This window comes from Syngnathus typhle, linkage group LG11 (assembly GCF_033458585.1).
Source record: "Syngnathus typhle isolate RoL2023-S1 ecotype Sweden linkage group LG11, RoL_Styp_1.0, whole genome shotgun sequence".
In the NCBI taxonomy this organism is placed as follows: Eukaryota; Metazoa; Chordata; class Actinopteri; order Syngnathiformes; family Syngnathidae; genus Syngnathus; species Syngnathus typhle.
In genome coordinates, this window is record NC_083748.1 from 13,920,426 (window position 1) to 13,940,423 (window position 19,998).

At 45.4% G+C, this 19,998-nt stretch overlaps 2 protein-coding genes across 3 annotated transcripts; one reads left to right on the top strand and one right to left on the bottom strand.

Moving 5' to 3' along the window:
• Positions 1-1,515: 1,515 nt before the first annotated feature.
• On the top strand, positions 1,516-7,806 carry apcdd1l (adenomatosis polyposis coli down-regulated 1-like). The gene is made up of 4 exons (XM_061291944.1): positions 1,516-1,912; positions 5,285-5,456; positions 5,837-6,356; positions 6,448-7,806. Exons 1-4 carry the CDS (start codon positions 1,858-1,860, stop codon positions 7,219-7,221), a joined length of 1,521 nt encoding a protein of 506 aa, XP_061147928.1. The 5' UTR covers positions 1,516-1,857; the 3' UTR covers positions 7,222-7,806.
• Positions 7,807-10,436: 2,630 nt separating this feature from the next.
• On the bottom strand, positions 10,437-19,056 carry LOC133162263 (vesicle-associated membrane protein-associated protein B/C-like). 2 transcript variants are annotated; one of them, XM_061291347.1, is made up of 6 exons: positions 18,831-19,056; positions 16,557-16,709; positions 13,755-13,858; positions 13,581-13,661; positions 12,922-13,101; positions 10,437-10,633 (listed from the first exon to the last, which is right to left on the bottom strand). In XM_061291347.1, exons 1-6 carry the CDS (start codon positions 18,886-18,888, stop codon positions 10,574-10,576), a joined length of 636 nt encoding a protein of 211 aa, XP_061147331.1. In that variant the 5' UTR covers positions 18,889-19,056; the 3' UTR covers positions 10,437-10,573. The 2 variants fall into 2 exon arrangements, with proteins under 2 accessions (XP_061147331.1, XP_061147330.1); XM_061291346.1 differs by having other exon boundaries at positions 10,437-12,447; positions 18,831-19,054.
• Between the last annotated feature and the right edge of the window lie 942 nt (positions 19,057-19,998).

Sequence of the window (19,998 nt, forward strand, 5' to 3'; positions counted from 1 at the left end):
GTTTCACTTGAAAGTGTTTGGCAGTGCAGATGAAGCTTGCCTGGACTCATAACAAGTTTGCGTCAACGCACCCCAACACTTGGCTAGTGCACAAGTCATCGTTGGAAATTGGCTATGGAGAGAACAGAACCTTGAGAAATGTGTCACAGTTGATGTAAAAAATCTGGAGAGTGTTTGGCATACAAACTCAAACATCTACTTTTGCCATCATCACATTAGTCACTGTTGTGTTCACGTGCCTTGATGTAAATACCAGCATACTTGTGTGACCGTGGTGTTTATATGAGTGGCTTATAGAAAGTTCCATGTTTGTGGGCCAAGGAGCTCTCTCTATTTTGTCTCCAAACACGGAGCAGACGGAATACGTAAACAACGCAGAAGAAGAAACAGCAAGACAGACGACAGCCCTAAAGAAAAGAGCCCCATCAGAAAGTGTATTGAAAATAAAAACTTGTTGCGTTGCGTGCAGGAGCGGACGGACGGACCCCCTTGACAGCGCTGCGGTCAGCCCACCCGCAGTAGATGTGCTTCCAAGTCTCCCTTTGGAGGGCCTTCCTCAACTCCACGCCAGTGGTCAGCAGAGTCAACACAATCGACGTGACTGAGGCGTTTATGTGGCGCTCTAATAAGGTGCCATATGTGGACGTGTGCAGCTGTGGGCTTGTCCAAACTTTTTCCTCCGATGGCAGCGTGAAGAAAAATGGAAGGCCATTATGACATCCTTCAATTCAAAAGTATGAAACAGGTGAAAGTAAAAAGAGGTATTTTCACAAGGTGACCATACTTGAGGTGGAAAACGGTAAAGATAGCCACGTCTCGGATTCCGGCCTTCGCAGAGGCCGACCAATTACGTCGCTGGCGGCCGCATTAAGACGTAGACGCAGGAAAAGAAATTGAACAGCGACATCTTGTTTGAGAATTTCCCGCCAGGCCGCCCCGCCCGCCCGTCGCGCCCAGGGAGCCGCAGACATCACGGTCAACACTTCTCTCTGGACTCCAATGTAAACTGCAGATTGTGGAGAACTGGCTCATCTGGACAACGCCTGCTCTGCATCTGAACATGTTTTGTGAGATGTTTTTTTTTTTCCAAAGCTTGGCTAGCTCACATTGCTTTTTCCATGTTGCTTTTTTCCCTCTTTTAACAAGTGAGAAACCATATTTGTTGATTTGACAAAGGATCCCACACACTGTATTCTCCATGTACCTATGTGTGGCTTGGTGATGAAGTGCTGCCTGCCTTCACGAGTGAAAATACAAGCCAAACTCTTTCTGTCTTTAGTGGCGCACACGCACAGTACACCGTTTGAACTTGCGTTTCTAGAAGTGGCATGGTGAGCACTTGCACATTTACTTGAGACAGGCTAGTTTCTCTTAGGCTAGAAAAAGGGGAGTGAAAAAGTGCAAGCATTCTCCAAACTATCAAAAAATATTGTCCCACACACACACACACACACACACACACACGCACACTGAATGCCCCATGATTTGCTTCTCTCCTCCTCTGTCTTTCGCAACCTCAGATGCACACGCACATCCTCCCACCCTCGCATTATACTCCTCCTCACACACACTTGCAGCACATGCATTGAGTGGAAGCCAGCCACTGTGTGCTACACACTCCTGAGGAAAGCAGCAGTGGCGAGATGCTGCATGCCTACTGATCATTTTGCAACCAGAGCATGGAAGCCAACAAGTGGACATAAAAGAAGACACAGCAGCAGCAGCGTGTGCAGGATTACACGAGCACTTCATGCATGTTTGTGTCACGGCCACAGGACATATGATTATCTGCTGCTGACGGGAGCTTCCGGAGTTCTGGGATCTAAAAGAGTTGCGTGTTGAAAGGCAGCGGCGGTCATGTCAGAGGGACGCTCAGCGCACGTGCTTGCGGCGGTCTGCTTGATTTGGCAAGGTGAGTACATCCCCAAAAGACCAGACTAACTTGGATGATTCACTTTGTGTCAAATCTAGGCCTGCTGAGTTGAACACAAAAAAATGTGACTCTGTTGTCCGAATGGCAGCAGGTGGAAAGAGGTTAATTGTACCTTCTGCCATCCAGTGGAAGAGCATGGAATTGTTGCCTGGCAGCATATGTCGCTGGCATGGATGGATGACTGAAGATAGTCAAACTGTCAGCGATACAGAAGACGGTGACTTTCTGCTTTATACGTGAATCCTTCCAGCCACGGCTCCACCGTTAGAAATGTCAAAAGCGGCCTTGTGTGTCAACAAAGAAATAAAGACTCTCCAAACATGTCAGGCCCGCCAAACCTGGTGAGGATTATGTCACACGCAGCCACTTGTTAATCGCAAGGAAGCAATTTGTCAGCGTTCAAAAGCCTCCGGTGGAAGCAAAACACAAGCTGGCAGTGGTGAATGAATGGTGGCTCTGTGTCTTCAAAGGACAACAGGGAGGAGCGAGAAGAGCCGGCCGTCTTCTTCTCCTGCTACTCTGGCAGCTTGGGAGCTGGCAAGCGTGGCCCTGGAACTAATGTTGCTATTAGCTGCCTTAATGGTTGGAATAACAGGAGGCTGACATTACATTGGGTCGCTCGCTGGGTGGAAAGGAGGAGACGTCTGCCCAGGTGCACACTAGAAAGATTGCCCCCAAACACGATGAGTGCTTTCTTTTGGGGCTGCGCACGGATCGTGGAGGAGACAAACGAGGTCACAACCTCCAGACGCTCGAGAAAAAACAAATTGGGAACATTTTGAAAAAATGTGCTCATTTGACTGTCCGCAGAGTCTAGCATGCTACTGGCAACCTATGAAGGAGAATTGGATGAGGAGAAAAATCATTAGGGGTTTCTAAAAGCCTTTGTCCCTCCCTCCAAGCCTGGTGGCCATCAGGAGCCGGAGTTTGACATCCAGCGGGCAAAGCCGCACTGATCGCTGGTGTAAATAAAGCAGACCCGGGGATTCAAGTGTGATGAAAAGACAACAGCGGCCGTTGGCGTGGCCTCCCGGCGGACGCGTGACCCAAGTTAGAATAACAGCGCCGAGCTGCGGCGCTTTGAAAAGATCAACTTGACCTCGGCCTGACTTGGACAAATGAGGACAATGGGCACCGGTTGTATTACAAGTCCAAAGTGTCGACTTTGGTTTGCAGATAGGATGTTTAGTTACACTATAAAACTTCTTCTTCTTCTTCTAATTATTCCCTGCAAAAATGATTATTTGTTGTTTTGACATTTTAAAAGGCTAGAAAAAAACTTACCAGAAAGGATTTTGCATCAAAGGGGCAAGATAGGAGATTATGTCGTGGAAAAAGCCCCCCATTGTAACAAATCGCAAGATAAGCAATGGGGGAGGACAAATAACGCTTTTGTTTCTTTTGGCCTGTGCACGCTGAGAAACCACACGCACAACAAAAAGGTGGCAAATGCTTATCTGGAGAAAACACACATTCAAAAATCAGTGTGTATACACACACGTACACAATCCTATCCTGACATCATCTGTGAGCGACACGCAAAGCCACAAAGCTAAAAGCCAGCCTTCGACATCCAAGACGTAAACATGGGAGCAACATTTGGAAGCAACCATTTCAAGATTTGTAATACATTAGAATTGATTTCAATCGGATTCTTCGGGGGGGGGGGGGGGGGGGGGGGTTGAGTATGACTTTCTTTTCTTCGATAAAACTTTTCATGAATAAAACCAAGCACCATTTTTACTCTAAAAATTCAAGCTGAGTTTCCTAAGGCTAGCACTTTTTTTTTTTTTTTTGTCAACAACAAATCAGATATAATGATTTCCTTTTTTGTGTGCCTTCAAAACTCCTCCGTCATACCAAAAGCGACAGTTGCAGCTGTTTGATTTTCTTCAACAAAGACAGCACCTGTATCCCACGTTGACCTCTGAACCACAGCAGGAAAGACTTATTCATAGACCAGTCACTGATTGCTCCATCAAACACGGACGGACGGACGGACGGCCACGTAAAGATGGAGTAGAAATGCAAATCAAGTCTAACGCTGGTTGACTGGCTGAGTAGGAAATGAAGTGCAAAACGTTGTCTTTGTCTCCAGATGAAGTCGCGGGCGGCGTAATGCGCATGACGTCGTCATCCCGCTTGTGGTTGAGCGAGGCGCTCTTTGGAGAGGAATACTTCCAAACTCTCAATGAGCATTTCTGCCTTCCTAAGCTCTTTGCTTTTACGAGTCCATTTCTTGACTCTTTTGCTCTAAATGCAACCATATGCGGCGGGCGCAGCAAAGATCCAAGCGAGGGAATGACACGTGACCTTGGGAAAGGCGCCATACCACTTGGTGCTTTTGGCGCAAACAACACACTTCAACGGCAAAGCCCGACATGACGACACGTCGCTTTTCTTTTCTTTTCTTTTTTTTCCCCTTGGTCACACCATTCAACACTATGACCGCTTTGCAGCTACAGACAATCGATAACACAAAACAGACCTGCCGGATGAAGAATTTGATTCTGGGTTTTGTTTTGTAGTCTCAGCAGATCGGCTTCCGTCGAAATGACTCTTCTCGATTCTGCATGAATTTAATAGGATTGATTGCAAAAAGCAATGCAATGCACTTTGTACTCTGCATTCATCTTCACGCTCTCTCGCCTTAATATCTGAAAACACAAGCGTGCAAATAAGTCTTAAACAAAAATCTGCATTCCAGTTGGAATTTCCCACATGTGAGTCGACATCATAAACGTCTCAATATTCCTTAATCCCAGGAGACTGTCAAAAGATCTGCTGCTCATCCAAGGATTTAACAGTTGACAGCTCATTGTGGGTCAGAGTGCATGCAAAGGCTCGAGGGAGGAACCGCTGGCATAAAAGTGTCACACAACGATGACTCTCGGAATCTAAGAGCCAAGTGAGGCAGCAACAGCGAAAGGAAATCACCATTGCGCACGGAGAACAAGCACAGTTGGGAGAACATGCTTGCAGTACTTTGCGGCTTACGCTTGTTGCAAAATCACAAGGACGCAATCAGAAAATCCTTGTCGGCTGAAATGGGATCTTGGCTTTGGGTCTCGAGACGCGCCTTTGAGCACGCGGCAGCCGATGCGGCGAGATCAAGCACGTGTGCGGCGCAAGTCAAACAATATAACCGCTGCTATTTGCACGGGGATTAACGTTACAGTTTTAGCTTGGCCGTAACATTTCAAGGAGAGAACAAAACGTCCATGCTGCACATCAAAATGAGTGCTGCGAGCTCATTTCAAATCAATCATTATTAGAAAGACTCTATCGACGGCGTGTATCAAAGCTCACGTGTTCTTCAGATGAATAATTGCTATGGTTTGTGTGTTTTAGTTGCATCGATGACTGCAACGGAGAGTAAACTCTGGGAAGTGCCCACAACTTCCTCCAGCTTCATGGAAAGCCTGCAATGGCAGCCCCACTGCCACTACCGCCACCATCAGGAAAGAGTGAAAATCACAGCAGAAACACCACCAAGGCTGGATGGGACCTGGTTATCAACCAGGTAAACCTTTGCCAAAGACAGAGAAAACTTCAAAGACAAAAACAGAACACAGTTGGGACGCATTCTTACGACAGCCAGACAAGTTCACTGAACAAACACTGTACACTGAGAACACGCCGTATGTTCCAGACGTCTGCCTTACAGGAATCTATCTGATCTGGGTGGCGGGAGAGGGATATTTGCCTTGTCTTCACTCCAGCTCTTGTCCAGTATAAACGGTCTTTGTTCCCTTTGGACTTGACCCGTTTCTGGAGTTGCCAGAGTCAATGAGACACATCTGCATCGTCTGCTCTAACTCCAGCTATCTGAAAGTCTTCCCTCACCGCATCCATGAAGCTGTTTTACTGTTGCATATATTCACTTCTATAACCTCTTTTCAGATGTGAAGTGCGTCCAGGCCCAGAGTTCCTCACCCGTTCCTATACCTTCCACCCGACTCGTCACTTCCAGGCATTGCAGCACTACTATGCCGACAGCCGGTGTGAGAATCCCACCTATTCCCTGGCAATCCGAGGCAAGCTCCGTCTCCGCCAGGCCTCCTGGATCACCCGCGGAGCCACCGAAGCCCACCATCACCTCAGCGGGGTGACCATCGTTGTCCACAGCTTGGCAGCCAAGCAGAAACTGAACTCCAGGCTGGCCCCGTCCTGCGTGGCTCCGAGCCTGGCTCGATTGGTTCCCGGGAAGCCGCAGGACCTTTACAATACCCGTGCGGGAAGAGAGTGCCTGTCGGCTTTGGGCTTCTCCATGATGGAGCTGGATTTGGTTCGGGTGGAGACGCAACACCACAACCATGGGGAGAAAATCCAGGAGCTCTTCTTAGGGGACATACACACTGATTGGACCCAGAGGACTCACTATAGACCAACAGGATACCAGCAGCCACTGCAGAGTGCCTTGGTGAGTTTTAGTGAGAGCTACGTATAAAGCGTTTACATAGGTCCGGCATCCGGAAGTGACACACTAATTCTTTTGCAATTGATCTTTTCAGCATCATATCCATCCTTGCCCAGCGTGCGCCCTGGTGTACCGCTCCACAGAACAACGTCCCCCAGCTATGCCCCGTCAAACGCAAGCCCCTATTTCCTTGGCCGGACGTTGGTCAAGTCAGCAATGTGAAACTCGCCCCACCATTCTCTTCCTCACCAGAGAGTTCCACTTTGATCCCGACCAACAAGCGTGGGAGGGGATCTACCGCCACTATTCGGACCCCCTTTGCTCCCAGAACACCTTCACCCTGAGAGCTTCTGGTCACTATGCTCAGGGAAACCCTTCAGTCAAGGTACCAGGAGCCACAGAGTTTGTCTTTAAGGTGACCGAAGTGAGAGTGACGGCTGAAGATGAGTCCACAGCAAAGTTGTTGAACAGGACAAGGGCAGGAAAGTGCGGGCAGGCCGGAGAGTGGAAGGTCAGAGAAGAACAGGCCCTGAGCTCTACGCACGGGTGCACGGTTCTTGGCCTCAAGCTGCCACATAAGGAATATGAGCTTCTCAAGGTTGAGCTGGACCACAGGGGACACCCGCTGTTGTATGTTGGAGAAAGGCCGACGGACGGTTCCAGCCCAGACCGTCCGACGAGGAGGGCCACTTCCTTTCAGGCTCCCTTAATGCTTTGCAGCGACGCAGAGACACAGCCCTCCAGTCACTACGGTTTAGGCTTTAAAAGCAAACAAGTCCAAACTAAGACCAGTGGGACCGGGAGCCTGACACCGTTCCTCTTGATGGTCCTAGGATCTGCCCTATGCAGCTGGAGTTGTGTTTATTAGAAAACTTGGCACAGTGACGGACGGACATGGTTCTCCCTCATTACAAGACATTTAGGGTAGCCAAATAGACAGTTCAGAAGTGCTCCAACTAATGCTTTTTTTTCCCCCCCACTCCACTTGTTGGACCTTCACTTTCAAGATTCTAAGATACAAATCCAGGTTGACTTCAAACTAATCTTCACCAACACAGTCAGTACTGTATGGCCTAAAAAGATTCGACCGTCATATTTTGTGGAAAAGGCTGCTTTTGATGTATTGCCATCATGACAAATCCAGAGAAGGGTCTGCAGAGCGAGCTCTGGCTCTTTGAGCCAGGACACAGTAGAACTAATGCACTTTGTGCAGACCATTGTTTGTACTGGAAACGAAAAGCAGCCAACAAGAGGACATTTGTAATCAGTCCTACCAGCTATGGGTCCAATTGCGGCATAAGACGTTGCTCTTCTTTTAAAAGCCTTTAAGCATCCAGTGACTATTTATTTGATCACCATAGAAACAGTATATACTGTTATACTGTCAGTTATTTAAAAGATTTTTGTAAGCAGTATTCATTCATTTCTTTGCATTAAAAGTGGCTTTCCAAAACGTGTGTTTTCATGACGCTTCACATTTCAAAGCTAAAGGCGACTTCCATGACTTTAGAATACAGGAGGTCCAATTCGCACTGTGGCGATGTCCAAGATGGACCGGGTTAGGGTTAATCATTGCAATCATTGGCGATGTGTTACACGGATTCCTACCATGTCAATGTCAACAAATACTTGAGCAACAGCTTAAAAAAAAAGAAGCTATAAAGATGTATTATGGCTGAAGCAGGTGAAGCATTGCAATTCACCCAACCATATTGTCTGCTTGGCAAACACCTGAGACCATCAAATAGATCCAGGCTTCCAGTTCAGAAAATGAATGAAGATGATGGGCATGGACCCATGATGTTTCTGATGTGGATTTGGAAGAAACATTCATTATCCTTCCAATCTTCACAATTATTCAAGATTTGACGGGAGAGAGAGAGAAAGAGCAAAGTATTCCTTTCCAGATGCACCATACTGTTCCTATTAACTGGTGCTAGTGTGGCAATGGCAGCTGCGAGCCTCATGAGGTCATCCTTCAAACTTGGATGGGAAATATCAGTCTGGAAGCCCCCCAAGACCAAAAAGCTCAAGCACAGATCAAGAGGAAAGAGAAGATCAGAGGCTTGCGCGGGAGGCAGGGATGGAGGGAAGGAGGGGGCGACTGGAATAGACCTTCAGATATCGTCCCACCCCCGTTGAGAAGCTTTTCATTGTCTTTTCTTACGGCTGCCGTCAAGGGGCAGGAAGGAGCGCTCGCTCGCTCGGCGGCCTGTTAGCAATCAGGCCTCACGGCGCGGCGGCCGTCGCTGAGTGAGTCCATTCAACGAGGGAAACGTAACGTAAAACAGACTTGATTTAGTAGGTGTGTCAAAACAGCAAAGTATGACTGCATTTGGGGAAAGTTCATCATAACGCTGACGAGATTTTCAAGAATCATCCGCATTCAAGCTGTACAATTGGAAAGTGTCTTTTACTTATTTATCCTTGGGATATTTTGACAAAAACATGTCAGACAAATAAAGACACCTGCAAACTGTTTTAGATTGTGGGAAAATGTCTATAACGTGTTTTCTTTAAGGTAAAATGATGATTTTCCCAAAGCTCCACTGAACTGGATCAAAATTGTGGAAGGAAAAAGAAATGAAGCCCTGGTGAGTTTTCTTTTGGCTGAATCCGATTTCCAAAGCTTAAACAGTTTGGTGGTTGGAGCTAACAAATGTTCCGGCGAGAGAGAAGAAATCAAAGCAAATGTTTGGACGGCACACATACACACGGCATATGTATGCTTCCCCCCCGTTGACATTTAACCCCCAATCTCCCGCCTTCCTATAAAACACACATAATTGACATGACATCACTTGAGCTGTGCGGTTAACGTCCAAACTCTTGCTCAAGTCAAATCTCGGACTCTGCTAAAACAATATTTTGTTTAAAATACAAAAATGAGCTGCAGCTGCGCCACAAAAGACATCATGGGCCTTGAGATGCCAAATGCTTAAACATTTCCCTCCTAAATATCGTGGGAGAAACGGATTTCAACACTTTTAATCAAAAGGAACACATAAGCAGTGATAGATATTTGATTTATTATCAAGTGATGCTAAATTTGTAGCTGAATTAAATATTGTAGATGTTCTTATATGAGGGTAATTGCACTGTAAATAATTAGTTTTGAATACCGGTTGGTTACAATTTAATATTTATAAAAGTATTCCATTCATTTGGACATTTAAGCACATGAAGATTTCGTGTAAAACATGTAGTATGTATTTCAAGAAGCACATTTATATGGTAAAATAAACGAAAAAGAAAACTAATTTGACTCTTTTTTTTATGATGTTAGACTGGTAGGAGGCACTGGGGGGGAAAAAATACGTATATACATGAAAAGTGTAGTCATGAAAATCATGGTGCTGGTTGAGCGGCTTAGTAAAAATATACATACCATCAATTAAATACCAATCACACACAGCATAAAGTCCGATTGTAATATGAAAAGCCCAAAATGGACATGTAAAAACATTTGTGATGGACAACACAGGTGATGGATTTAGGTTTTCATATGACAAATGCATTCGATCAACCCACTTAAAGGATTGAAAAGGTTTCTTGTTGCAAACTGTTCCAGACTGCATCACTCGGTGCCAGTTGTCTGAGCTCCAAGCTTTCTTAAGGCCACAGCCATTGTTTCCGTCATTTCAGCTGGAAAGTGCAGAAACGAGACCATGCGAAAGCGGCTGATCCTTTTCTGTGATTTATGTGGAGCACACCTGAAGGACGCTCGAAAATAAGTCCACATTGACATTCATCACGTTGATGGAAAATAAACGCTTATTACCGGGAGATGGTCGTTCTTTTCATGACAGATAGACAACACGCTTGAGGATACTTGAGGCAGTGTCAGCTACTTAACACGTAGCTTCAGTCTTCACGGGTCATTGTGAGCCTCAGCAATTCAAGCCCAAACAATTTTCTAGGATTTAACCCTCCCCTCCCCTTTTACATCTTGGGTGACACGGTGCTAAATAGAACTATTTTGCTGCATCATGTGTGCATTGTGTCCACTTGAAAGCGAGCAGAGGAAACCAAAGGGACCTCCGTAGCTCATACGTACGCAAACAATAACTCCACGTAGCCAAGTTGGGACTTGAATTCCTTTCATTTATTAAGATGCTACATAGTCCAACCAGGTGGGATTTTGCTTGTATACACCAGAGAGACTACTAGACTAAGAATATTCATTTTTTTCCTTCTTCTTCTCAGATATACTTATTTGTTTACATACATACAAAACAGTTGCTCAGCTGCTTCAGGTGATGATCACTGTAGTGTCTTGCCTACATCAACAAATATTTACATGTCAATTTGCGCAATGGTGGTTGGTGTGTCATGGCAGGATAAGAGTGGTACACTTTGATGAGTATTATTTCATTTATTCACATTTTGGTTAAACTGGAGCATTTTCCATGTGTCAGCTGTTTCCATGCTTCAATGAAAAACACATTTTTCGGCAAATACAATACGATGCAGGTCCGTCCGACATTGCAATTACGAAGCTGATTTTAGGTCTGCTCTGCCCTCCCCTCAGCGAGTCATCCTCAAACTAACACATAAGCACAGATAGAGTTTTAGGAACGCACGCCTTGCAAATTCTTTGGAGGGGAAAATTTGGTTTCTTTCCTTGTTTAATGGAAGTTTAGGAGATCAAACCATTTTGAAGGTAATTCATCCATTTTATTAGTAAGTCAAAAAATAACCACTGGCTCCAGAACAGTACGTTGTCATTATGTGGTCCCTCAAGGCCTTGGCTCTTTCTATATGTCGATGTACAAATATTTAGCAATGCAGAAAGATCACAATCTTCACCTTAGTGCATTAAACACAACTTCAAAAGTGACAAACGTGTGAACAAACAACCACGATGGAACTGATACAGTGACAATACGGGGAAGGAAAAAAGAAAAAAAAAGAAAAGAAAAGCGTCTGGTAACATGACACTGTTTGCTAACATGACACCGTTTGCTAACATACATTTGCCCGGACACTTAACAAATGTATGGCTTAGTAGGAAAAGATGAGGAAAATCTTGCCCATCATTTCTGCATGCACTTGTGTGTATATTTCCAGGCGTGGGTTATGTGCATACAAGTAGTATGTGTACTGTAGTATTGGCCTGAGGAAAAACAAAACGCGCCGACCGATCACGGGGCAAAGCCTTGGCCTGGTGAATATCAGCAGACGCCCTCAAAAACATCACCGAATCTGAAGCTATGCCATTAAATACTAAATGCGCTCTTAGAACAATCCATATACCCCCCCACCCCAAAAACATAATAATGAAACACAAATGAAAGAAAATAAAAAGATCAGAACTGTGCAAACCTACAGCCAAATAATGGCACAATTAAGAAAAATTAAATTAGATTCCAAAATGTCCAGATGCAACATTCATCTGTGAACACATGCAATAAAGGATCCGCAGTGGTGATTAAAAGGTCAAACTAAAAGGAATACACTTTCAGGTTGTTCTTTTTTGTGAGTCTGTCCTGTCTGGGTGAATATCTGCTAAATCTGTCCTCCCAATTGCAGTGGTGTGTTGGGGAGCTTATTCTAGTCATTGCGGGGGGGGGGGGGGGGGGGGGAGGAAAGAAAAAAAAAAAAAACTTTTTTTTTCCTTCTCTCTCTCTCTATGCCCCTCACAAAAAAGTATGACTTGAACGCAGTGATCAGGCAAGATCTGCAGAAGCTTGTTCAGTGGACGGTGAATCGTTTATCTATATATGGTTTTTGTTACCCATACACGACCTTTTACTTTTTCCTATAAATGAGGCTTAAGCCAAACGCCCCGCTCTCAACGAGGACCCCACTTCCCAGCAGATACGGCATTTCCGATCCTAAATGCCCCGCGTTTGATTTCATCCCCCGAGAGAAAAAAGAAAAAGAAAAGCATGCTGCGGAAACTTCCGGCCGGTCCAAACCCGTGGACGGCAGCGCTCTACAAGACCAACTTGCCCACGATGACGCCCACCAAAAAGAAGAGGATGATGAGGGCGGCCGAGCGGGCGCTTAGGCCTTCGTCCTTCTTCAGACCGGCCGAGGAGTGCTGGGAGGACATGAGGTTGCTCTTCCTCATCCGCAGACCGTCATCCTCCTGAGGATGGCACATCAGGAAATGAGGTTGTTGGACGAGTAACCAAAGACCCACAGGAGATGGAATGGTGGAAATGGAGAAGGGAGATGATTGCTTTGTCACTTGGGGGCGCTTTCCAGCAAATACATTTTGAAGACGGACGCCCACCTTTGCCTAATTTCGGCTCATTGACACCTCTAAAAACGTTTCATGTCATGAAACGCAATAGCGAAGGAATACATTTGCTCGGCAACCGAGCAAATCTGATGTTCAAAATTCCCTTGCAACAAGAAAAATTCAGGCGAACCTCTGCGACCTAACGACAACGCAAATTGTTGCAAGTTGATTAACTTTGGTGTCTCACTGTCCACACCTGTATATTTTATTTAGAGTAGAAATTTGCTGTATTTTGATTTTTAAATTGAATGGACATACATGACAAAACGGGTTTTTGTTTGAAGGAATGATTCCGTTTTTCAAATGAATGTCACCCACCCTGATCTGTTTGTTCTCCTCTCGTAGCCTTTGAGCCTCCATCTGGAGCCTCTTGCACTCCTCCATGATCTTTTTCACTTCGCCATCATCCAGGGTGGAGCTCATCGACTTGGACGGCAGCAAAGAGGACTCGGACTTCAGTAAGCCGGACGACATCATCTTGTTGGACTCCGTGTCGTGCTGGTTCGACAGAGTTAAGACAAGCGGTAAGTCGACTGCTGCTCATACATTCAGAACCGTGACTGCGCCTGTCAAATCTTCACCACGGGCGTCACCCGTCCAATTGTCAAAATCGTGTTAAATGGGAGTCGGCGCACCCCTGACACTGAATAATAGATTCTAGTAGGCTTCTCCTGACATATTTGTAGCAAAAAGGTTTTGCGCCAACAACCATCGACTGGTAATTTATTTGCAACTTCATATTTCCCACCACCTTGGTTGGCTAAGTCGACTGGTCTGTTTCAAAGTTGAGCAAAAGCGTACTTGAAAGCTCCCTCCCTCCCGAGCGTACGTACATATGGGGGGAAAAAAAACTTTGCATCGTTGGTATTAGAGTATTCCAAAAGTGAATAGCATTCAAGTTATCTCGCGTTCCTATTATGCTACTTACTAGCGAGTGATTTATTACAAGCGGTGAAGGGAAAAAATATAGTGCTTACTGTTTTTTCGTTCTCCGCTGGCATCTCAAAAACACACCTCAGCTTGGAGTCCATCAGCTCCTCCGGCTTTGCCTCCTTCCACTAAGGACAACGCAAAAAAAAAAAAAGACGGGACCAATTCAATCATGACGTGAACTGTCAAATAAGCCATCCGTGTCAAGAATGACGACTTACCACGCCTTCCATGTCGGTCATGTCTGGGGGCGCTAGCATGGATTGAACCATGAATTTGTGTTTGCTCTTCTCGTTGGGGTCATAATCAAAAGGCTGCAGCATGACTGAAAGATACAACAGGGGAAACTGAAACACAACCTGCCTCAACCAATCTGAGGGGATAAAAAAAAAAAAAAAGACCGGAAATTCAACTCTGTATAGGAGAGAGACAGTCTAAGTGCTCATTTGATATCTTTGGCTGCCTTTTTTTTTTTTTTTGTCTGTAATGTATGAAAACCCAACAGTCAAATAGGGGCGAGCTTACGTGAGTCTGTCGCCTTTAATCTAATTCCATGTTAATGTTACCATGACGGCGAAACAGTGACGGATCTACAAAAGCCCTGCGGGGTTAATCGTTCTAACAGCTTCCAAGCGTGTCCCCCCCCCCCCCCCCCCCCCCCCCTTTTTCTTAACATTACATATCCGGCTAACAAAAAGCAGGTGTTGTGCTGGTATACTACTTCCACCGCCACATCAGTCGCTGCTACGCTACTTGATGCTGTTCCAACCACTGAGAAGGTATTTTAAAGCTTTACCAATGATTCACAATGATCCTTTTCTGTGCGTAGAGGACGGACGGCTCAAATGCTTTCTAATGGGGGCTCATTTCTCCTTTTTCAAATGTGGTTGTCATTTCGAGACGTATCGTGACATTGGCGCCTTCCAATTCCAAAACTCCTCTTCTGCTCTGCGGCTTTTTCCTCAAATCAAATGACCTACTCATGTCACAGCCATCAAGAACATTTTTACTATTGGCACATGGCGTTTGTCCCTTGATCAGAGATGTAACGCAGCGGTACAGCCACGGAGGCGGCTCAGAATCACAAGCAGAAACAAGACGGCATGCACAGATTGGGAACGTCCTGTTTCAATCAGGTCCAATTTACAAAGCAATCCAACTTGGGTCCGAGGGGACGCCACCGGAGAACGGAGGCAGGAAAGCGTGTAAATTCTTTGGGTAACACAGGATCACATTAAAAGGTCCTTAGGCAAACCTCTAGGGGGGGATTAGGAGTGGTTGGGATATTGTTTTTTTTTATGTTTTTGATGCAGCGCTTTTGAACACAGGTTAACAAAAACACATGTCTGGTAATTGCTTGATGAATCGTACCATTTGGTGTTTTGACCGCACAATGGTACATCATTTATAAAGCCAAGAGGTTAATTGTAGGTAACAAAGGAAGCTTAGGTTGCTCAGTTTTCGTGTATATAAAAAGAATTTAAAAAAACAGGCCAAGGAAAATCATTTACAAGAAAATATGTCATATTTTGCAACCAAGTTATTACCGTAGAGTTGTTAAATTGCCGAGCTCGCGGTGTTCTCGCAAGAACTAACGGGAAATCCAACAAAACGCGAAGCACTGCCATGCCGCGCTGACCACGGACGGACGGACAAGCTATGAGAGAACATAGCAGCGGTGCAGGAATTAGCTTCATGTGACTTCTGTCCAACTGTATTGTTTCCTTGACCTTATCAAAAGTTAAGCATGAACCACATTCGACAATGTCAATTGACAGTCTCCGCTGTCACGACTTGAATGACTATTTATTGCCTTGACAACAGACACCTCATCCAAATGACACTTCCAATTACAATGATGTAATTTGTGTCATTAAGGCCAGTCCCATGTGGAAGAGATGTGAAGTGGAGCGGTATCATCAGTCTATAGGGAACCCCTGCACTAAAGCTTCCAATATGTACTCATGTTCAGGGCCTTCAACCGAGAAGGATCGCTTTCCCCTGATTGCGCATCCATCGTCCAAATGGAAATCCAAAGTAAAAAAAAAAAAAGGAGCGTGGCGTGGATTCATCGCAGCCCACAGGACCTTAAGTGAAAGACTTGGCCTGCAGTCCGGTGGGTCGCCCTTTGTTGTGCCAATGACAAGCTAATGAGCAGTGAAACAACTGTTATTTTATATCGCTGCATATTCTTTCACTCTCGGCCTCACTGGGAATGTTGGCGCGTCTCGGAATGTCAAACAAGAACATTCCCTGAGGAATCCCAGTATTTGTGGACACAGATTTTTCAAACATTGGCGCCACATGTTTTACCACTACATAACATCCATTCCAGCGGTGAAGGCTACATTTACCATTCTACTAGCAAGCTATTCAGGAATTCACTTAAGATGCCACAAGATGGCACCAAAGGCCAGGCGAAAGGGAACGTAGTAAGTCATTGGTGTCAAGTACGATGAAGTGATAGATCTTGACTGTTTTCATATCTTTGTATGTCTATTATGCGAGAAGATGTACGTAGTGGCAGAGCCGATTACAGCATGGCACGAGTGGTGTTGGCGGAAACCCTCCCTGAGGCTGTGTGTCTGGAAAAAGAGGTCTGTTACTATGGCAACATGACCTAATTAAGGGAACTCAAATAATCAATCTGTTCTTTTTTCTATCTGACATGAACATTCCCAGAATACTTCAATTTAAGTTAGAAAAGGGGGTGACAAACGATGACACTGGGCAACTTCAGTTGCAAAGTGGACCATGTCATTTTGCCGCCCACTGCTGACTGATGTCTGCAATTACAATGTGTCAGCCTGAAGAAGGTAGTGCTGAAGTCATTTTTACCTGTACTTATAAAAAAGAAGCGTGTTAGTTACATTTATTCAATCAATGCTACAGGAAGTGCAATTATATTTCTGTTTGTAATAAACATTTGTAACTGCAAAACCACACTTGGTATTTTCAGATAAATTAGTCAACGTCGATTTGAATGAATCCTCCTGATATTCATGAAAGGAAGGTGTAATTACCAGAGACATTGATGGATGTGCCTGCGTCAATGATTCCGCTGTTTGGCCGCACGCAGTACCGGCGCGGAGCAGTCGTTTTCACCTTGAAACACACATTTCGCTCCGTAGGGTTGGCGAGTTTGAGATTGGTGGTGACCACGTCAGAGAATGGACCTACAAAAGAAAAGCGGCTGTTGCTGACATTTGGTTACAGGCACAGAATTCAACCATCAAGGAAATCAATGTGTGGCCAAACCTAACGCTCACCGCTTCCTTCAAGATATCCAACTCCGCAAAACAAGTTGACATTCAAAATTGCATTACAGTTTTTCAAAACAAATCTGGTTGATATTTATTTGAGCATCCATCCATCCATCCATCCACAGGATCAGAGAGATAGAGATAGATGATACTTTTGTTTCTTAATAATCATGTTCAAAGGACACCACTTCATTTGGTCTTTGAACTGAGCCTTTCTTGACATGCTCCTGGTGAAGACATTAGGACTTGGCCAGATGCTGGAAGCCAGCCCAGCCCAGCCCGTCAGTCCCCCATCACTTATCATCACTGGGTTATTTCTCTCTGACAGCTTCCAACAAAGCTGAGAAAAGACTACAGGATTTCCATAAAGTGCCAGGTGAAATGTATATCCTGATGGCTAAAACCGCCGAGTATATTAGTCACCTTCTGTCAAGTGAGGGGCCACGAAGAATGAGTACGGGCCGGCTTCACAGACCTGACAGGAACCGCGCCATTAGTCAAGAAATAGGGAATCTTAGAAATCGTAGCAACAATCATAGAGTACTTGCATATAAGTGTCTGTCCTCGATCGAGTACGCACATTTTGTCAAAACCAATTCTTTACCAATTCGGAATAGGGCGCTACAGCTGCTTTTGGCTCGGACGCCACAGGCTTCCGTATTTGGACCAATTCTGGTCACAGTTTTTACTTTACTTTTGGAACAAGTAAAATGACAACTACTAGCACTACAAGTTATGACTAAATGAGCCATTTAATCAATCAAGGCGGCAGTGGCGTAGGTGGTATGTGTGTCTGATTAGGCTACTTTACACAGCAAGCTACTTTACCGAGCAAGCTAGCTTGCTTCGGGGCGGTAGCAGCAACAAGCTACGCGGTGCGGATCCTCTCCCCCGTGGTGACAAATACATTACGATCGATTAAAGAGGCCTTGTGGAACAGACCCGAGGGAAGCCAGCGTGTGGACTATCTGGATCAATCAGAGAAGATGAGCGCGTGCAGCAACAATTCAGATGTTTTCGTGTCATGTGCTGCAGAGGAGCTGCGCAAGCTCATGGCTCGCTCGCATGTTGCAATGCAGCTGTTGTCGCGCGTGCATACGTGGGAGTAGAAAATGGCCTTTAGTCTGCACTTTACTTTGAACTGTTATTTGATGACATTTCAATCAACTAAGTGTGGCCCCTTAGCACCAAAGTCTGATGTTTCGTTGTGTACTATGTTCAGTTCAAATGCCATGTGTTGGTGGTATTTTAAAAAGGTGCAAAAACACTCTCTCAAATTCAGCTGGGAAAATATGCGGTCTGCTAAAATTAAGGTTGAACTTTTGGATGCACTTTAAATGGTGGCCGGTGTGTGAAGACTGATCAGCTTCGATGCAAATGAAATCTGAACACAGATACATCACAGTTGCAAGAGTGTGCACGCTACATTAGTTCAGTTTGTTATATTGCTCACACAATCTTTTTAATTATTATTATTTAAGGAGCGTTGTCTCGTTTATAGGTCACATTAAGGGTTCTTGTCAGATAACTAACCTTATATGGCAAAAACCTGGCATTAGAACAGGGGTGTGTAGACTTTTAATAACGAATGTCAGTCAGCTTGTTAAGTGTCAAGGCGACTAGGGCGAGCCAGCCAATCAGAGGGCGGGCTAATGTTAGCCGGCTACACCTGCTCTCGAGATGTCCTAACTAACAAATAAACCAGATGCCCAGCCCTTTTAGACACCTTTCTCCCATTCCATCTTTTGGTGTGGAATTTGTAACATTTAGTGTCTGCCTTTAACTATAAATGGAAGCTCCCGGAGGGGGAAATGTGCGACGGGGCCTTGTGTAACTCTATTAGCCGTCGAATGCTAATCCAGCTAGCTTCTTGGCTAGCTGTTGTCACCTGACCCGCAGTCCCTCGCTAAGCAATCAAATTCTATTCTTCTCCTCAAAAGCATAAAAAATGGACCACTGAAGAATTTCATTCCAAACTTAAGCCGAACTAACCCTCCCGTCCCAACCAGCGGGCCCTCCCCCGCTCCTCCTCACCTCGGAATTTCAGTTCGTGTTGAGGCTCCAAAAACAGAACCTGTTCCGGCCTGGCCATGACCCAACGAGCTGGAGCGGGGGCGATCGGGGCTGGAGACCCACTTGTGGAAGGATCTTGTATGTCACGGACTCGGCGACAACACTAGGCGGCCCCCCCGCCGTCACCTCGAGCTAGCGACGGCTGTTGTGATGCAGCAGCGGCGGCGGAAGGAAGGAAGGAAGGAAAGGAGTGAGAGGCAGGCCGCCGGTGACGTCACTGCCTCTGCATTGCCACCCAGCGGGGAGGGTGACAGGGTGACGGACTGGGTGCTGTTGGGTGAAGCTCTGCGGGGGGGCTACATGATAAGAATGTGCTAAATTTTGTATAAAAAATGTAGAGGTCCACATCAGATGTTTTACCAGAGCCGGGTCTAGGCATGGCCAAGAGGGGGCCTGGCCTGGCCCCCTCCAATAAATGTTGCGGGTGAGCTGCATGTGGCTTCCAGGCTGAATTTGTCCAGATCTGTGTGACATTGATCTTGGCCAAAATGAGCAATCTCCTTTATTCTGGAGCCCAAGGTCTATCGCCTAAATCATTGGCCCAATTCTGACATCTGAAAATGATACTTTTCTCAATACTTGTTCATGTTAATGCTGTCAGCCTGACTGACTCACAGTGGAGATATTCTACGTTGGAATCTTGGCTCCAGCCATCTCGTGTGATGTCTGCACATTTTCCATATGCTTGCTAGGGTTTTCTCGGATACTATAGTTTCCTGTTCCACAAACATCCATCATGCAGGTTCATGAAAGACTGACTGCAAATTGTTACCAGACATCTTGAAAGGGAGAGTAGTTCAACTTCATTATAATTTCATTACACAGTAGTATCCGTCCATTTTCTAATATTACATATCCTCATCGGGGTTGCAAGTCAGCTGGAGTCAATTAGTATGGTGGATGTTTACATCATACTCCTGATATAGTTTGTATTGAGATGGATACTTGTTGGAAAGTAGAACAGAACAAGTATGGACACAGTCCAGATGAAGATAATAGAAGAAGAAAAACATACACTATGTCGGTTTTGCTAAGTGTTATCAAATAAAATCACCTTCACCTATCAACTTGGCTTTCCGCTTACCTGTCTGACCATTTTCCTACTGAAAACGGTTTTACCATGTTCAAT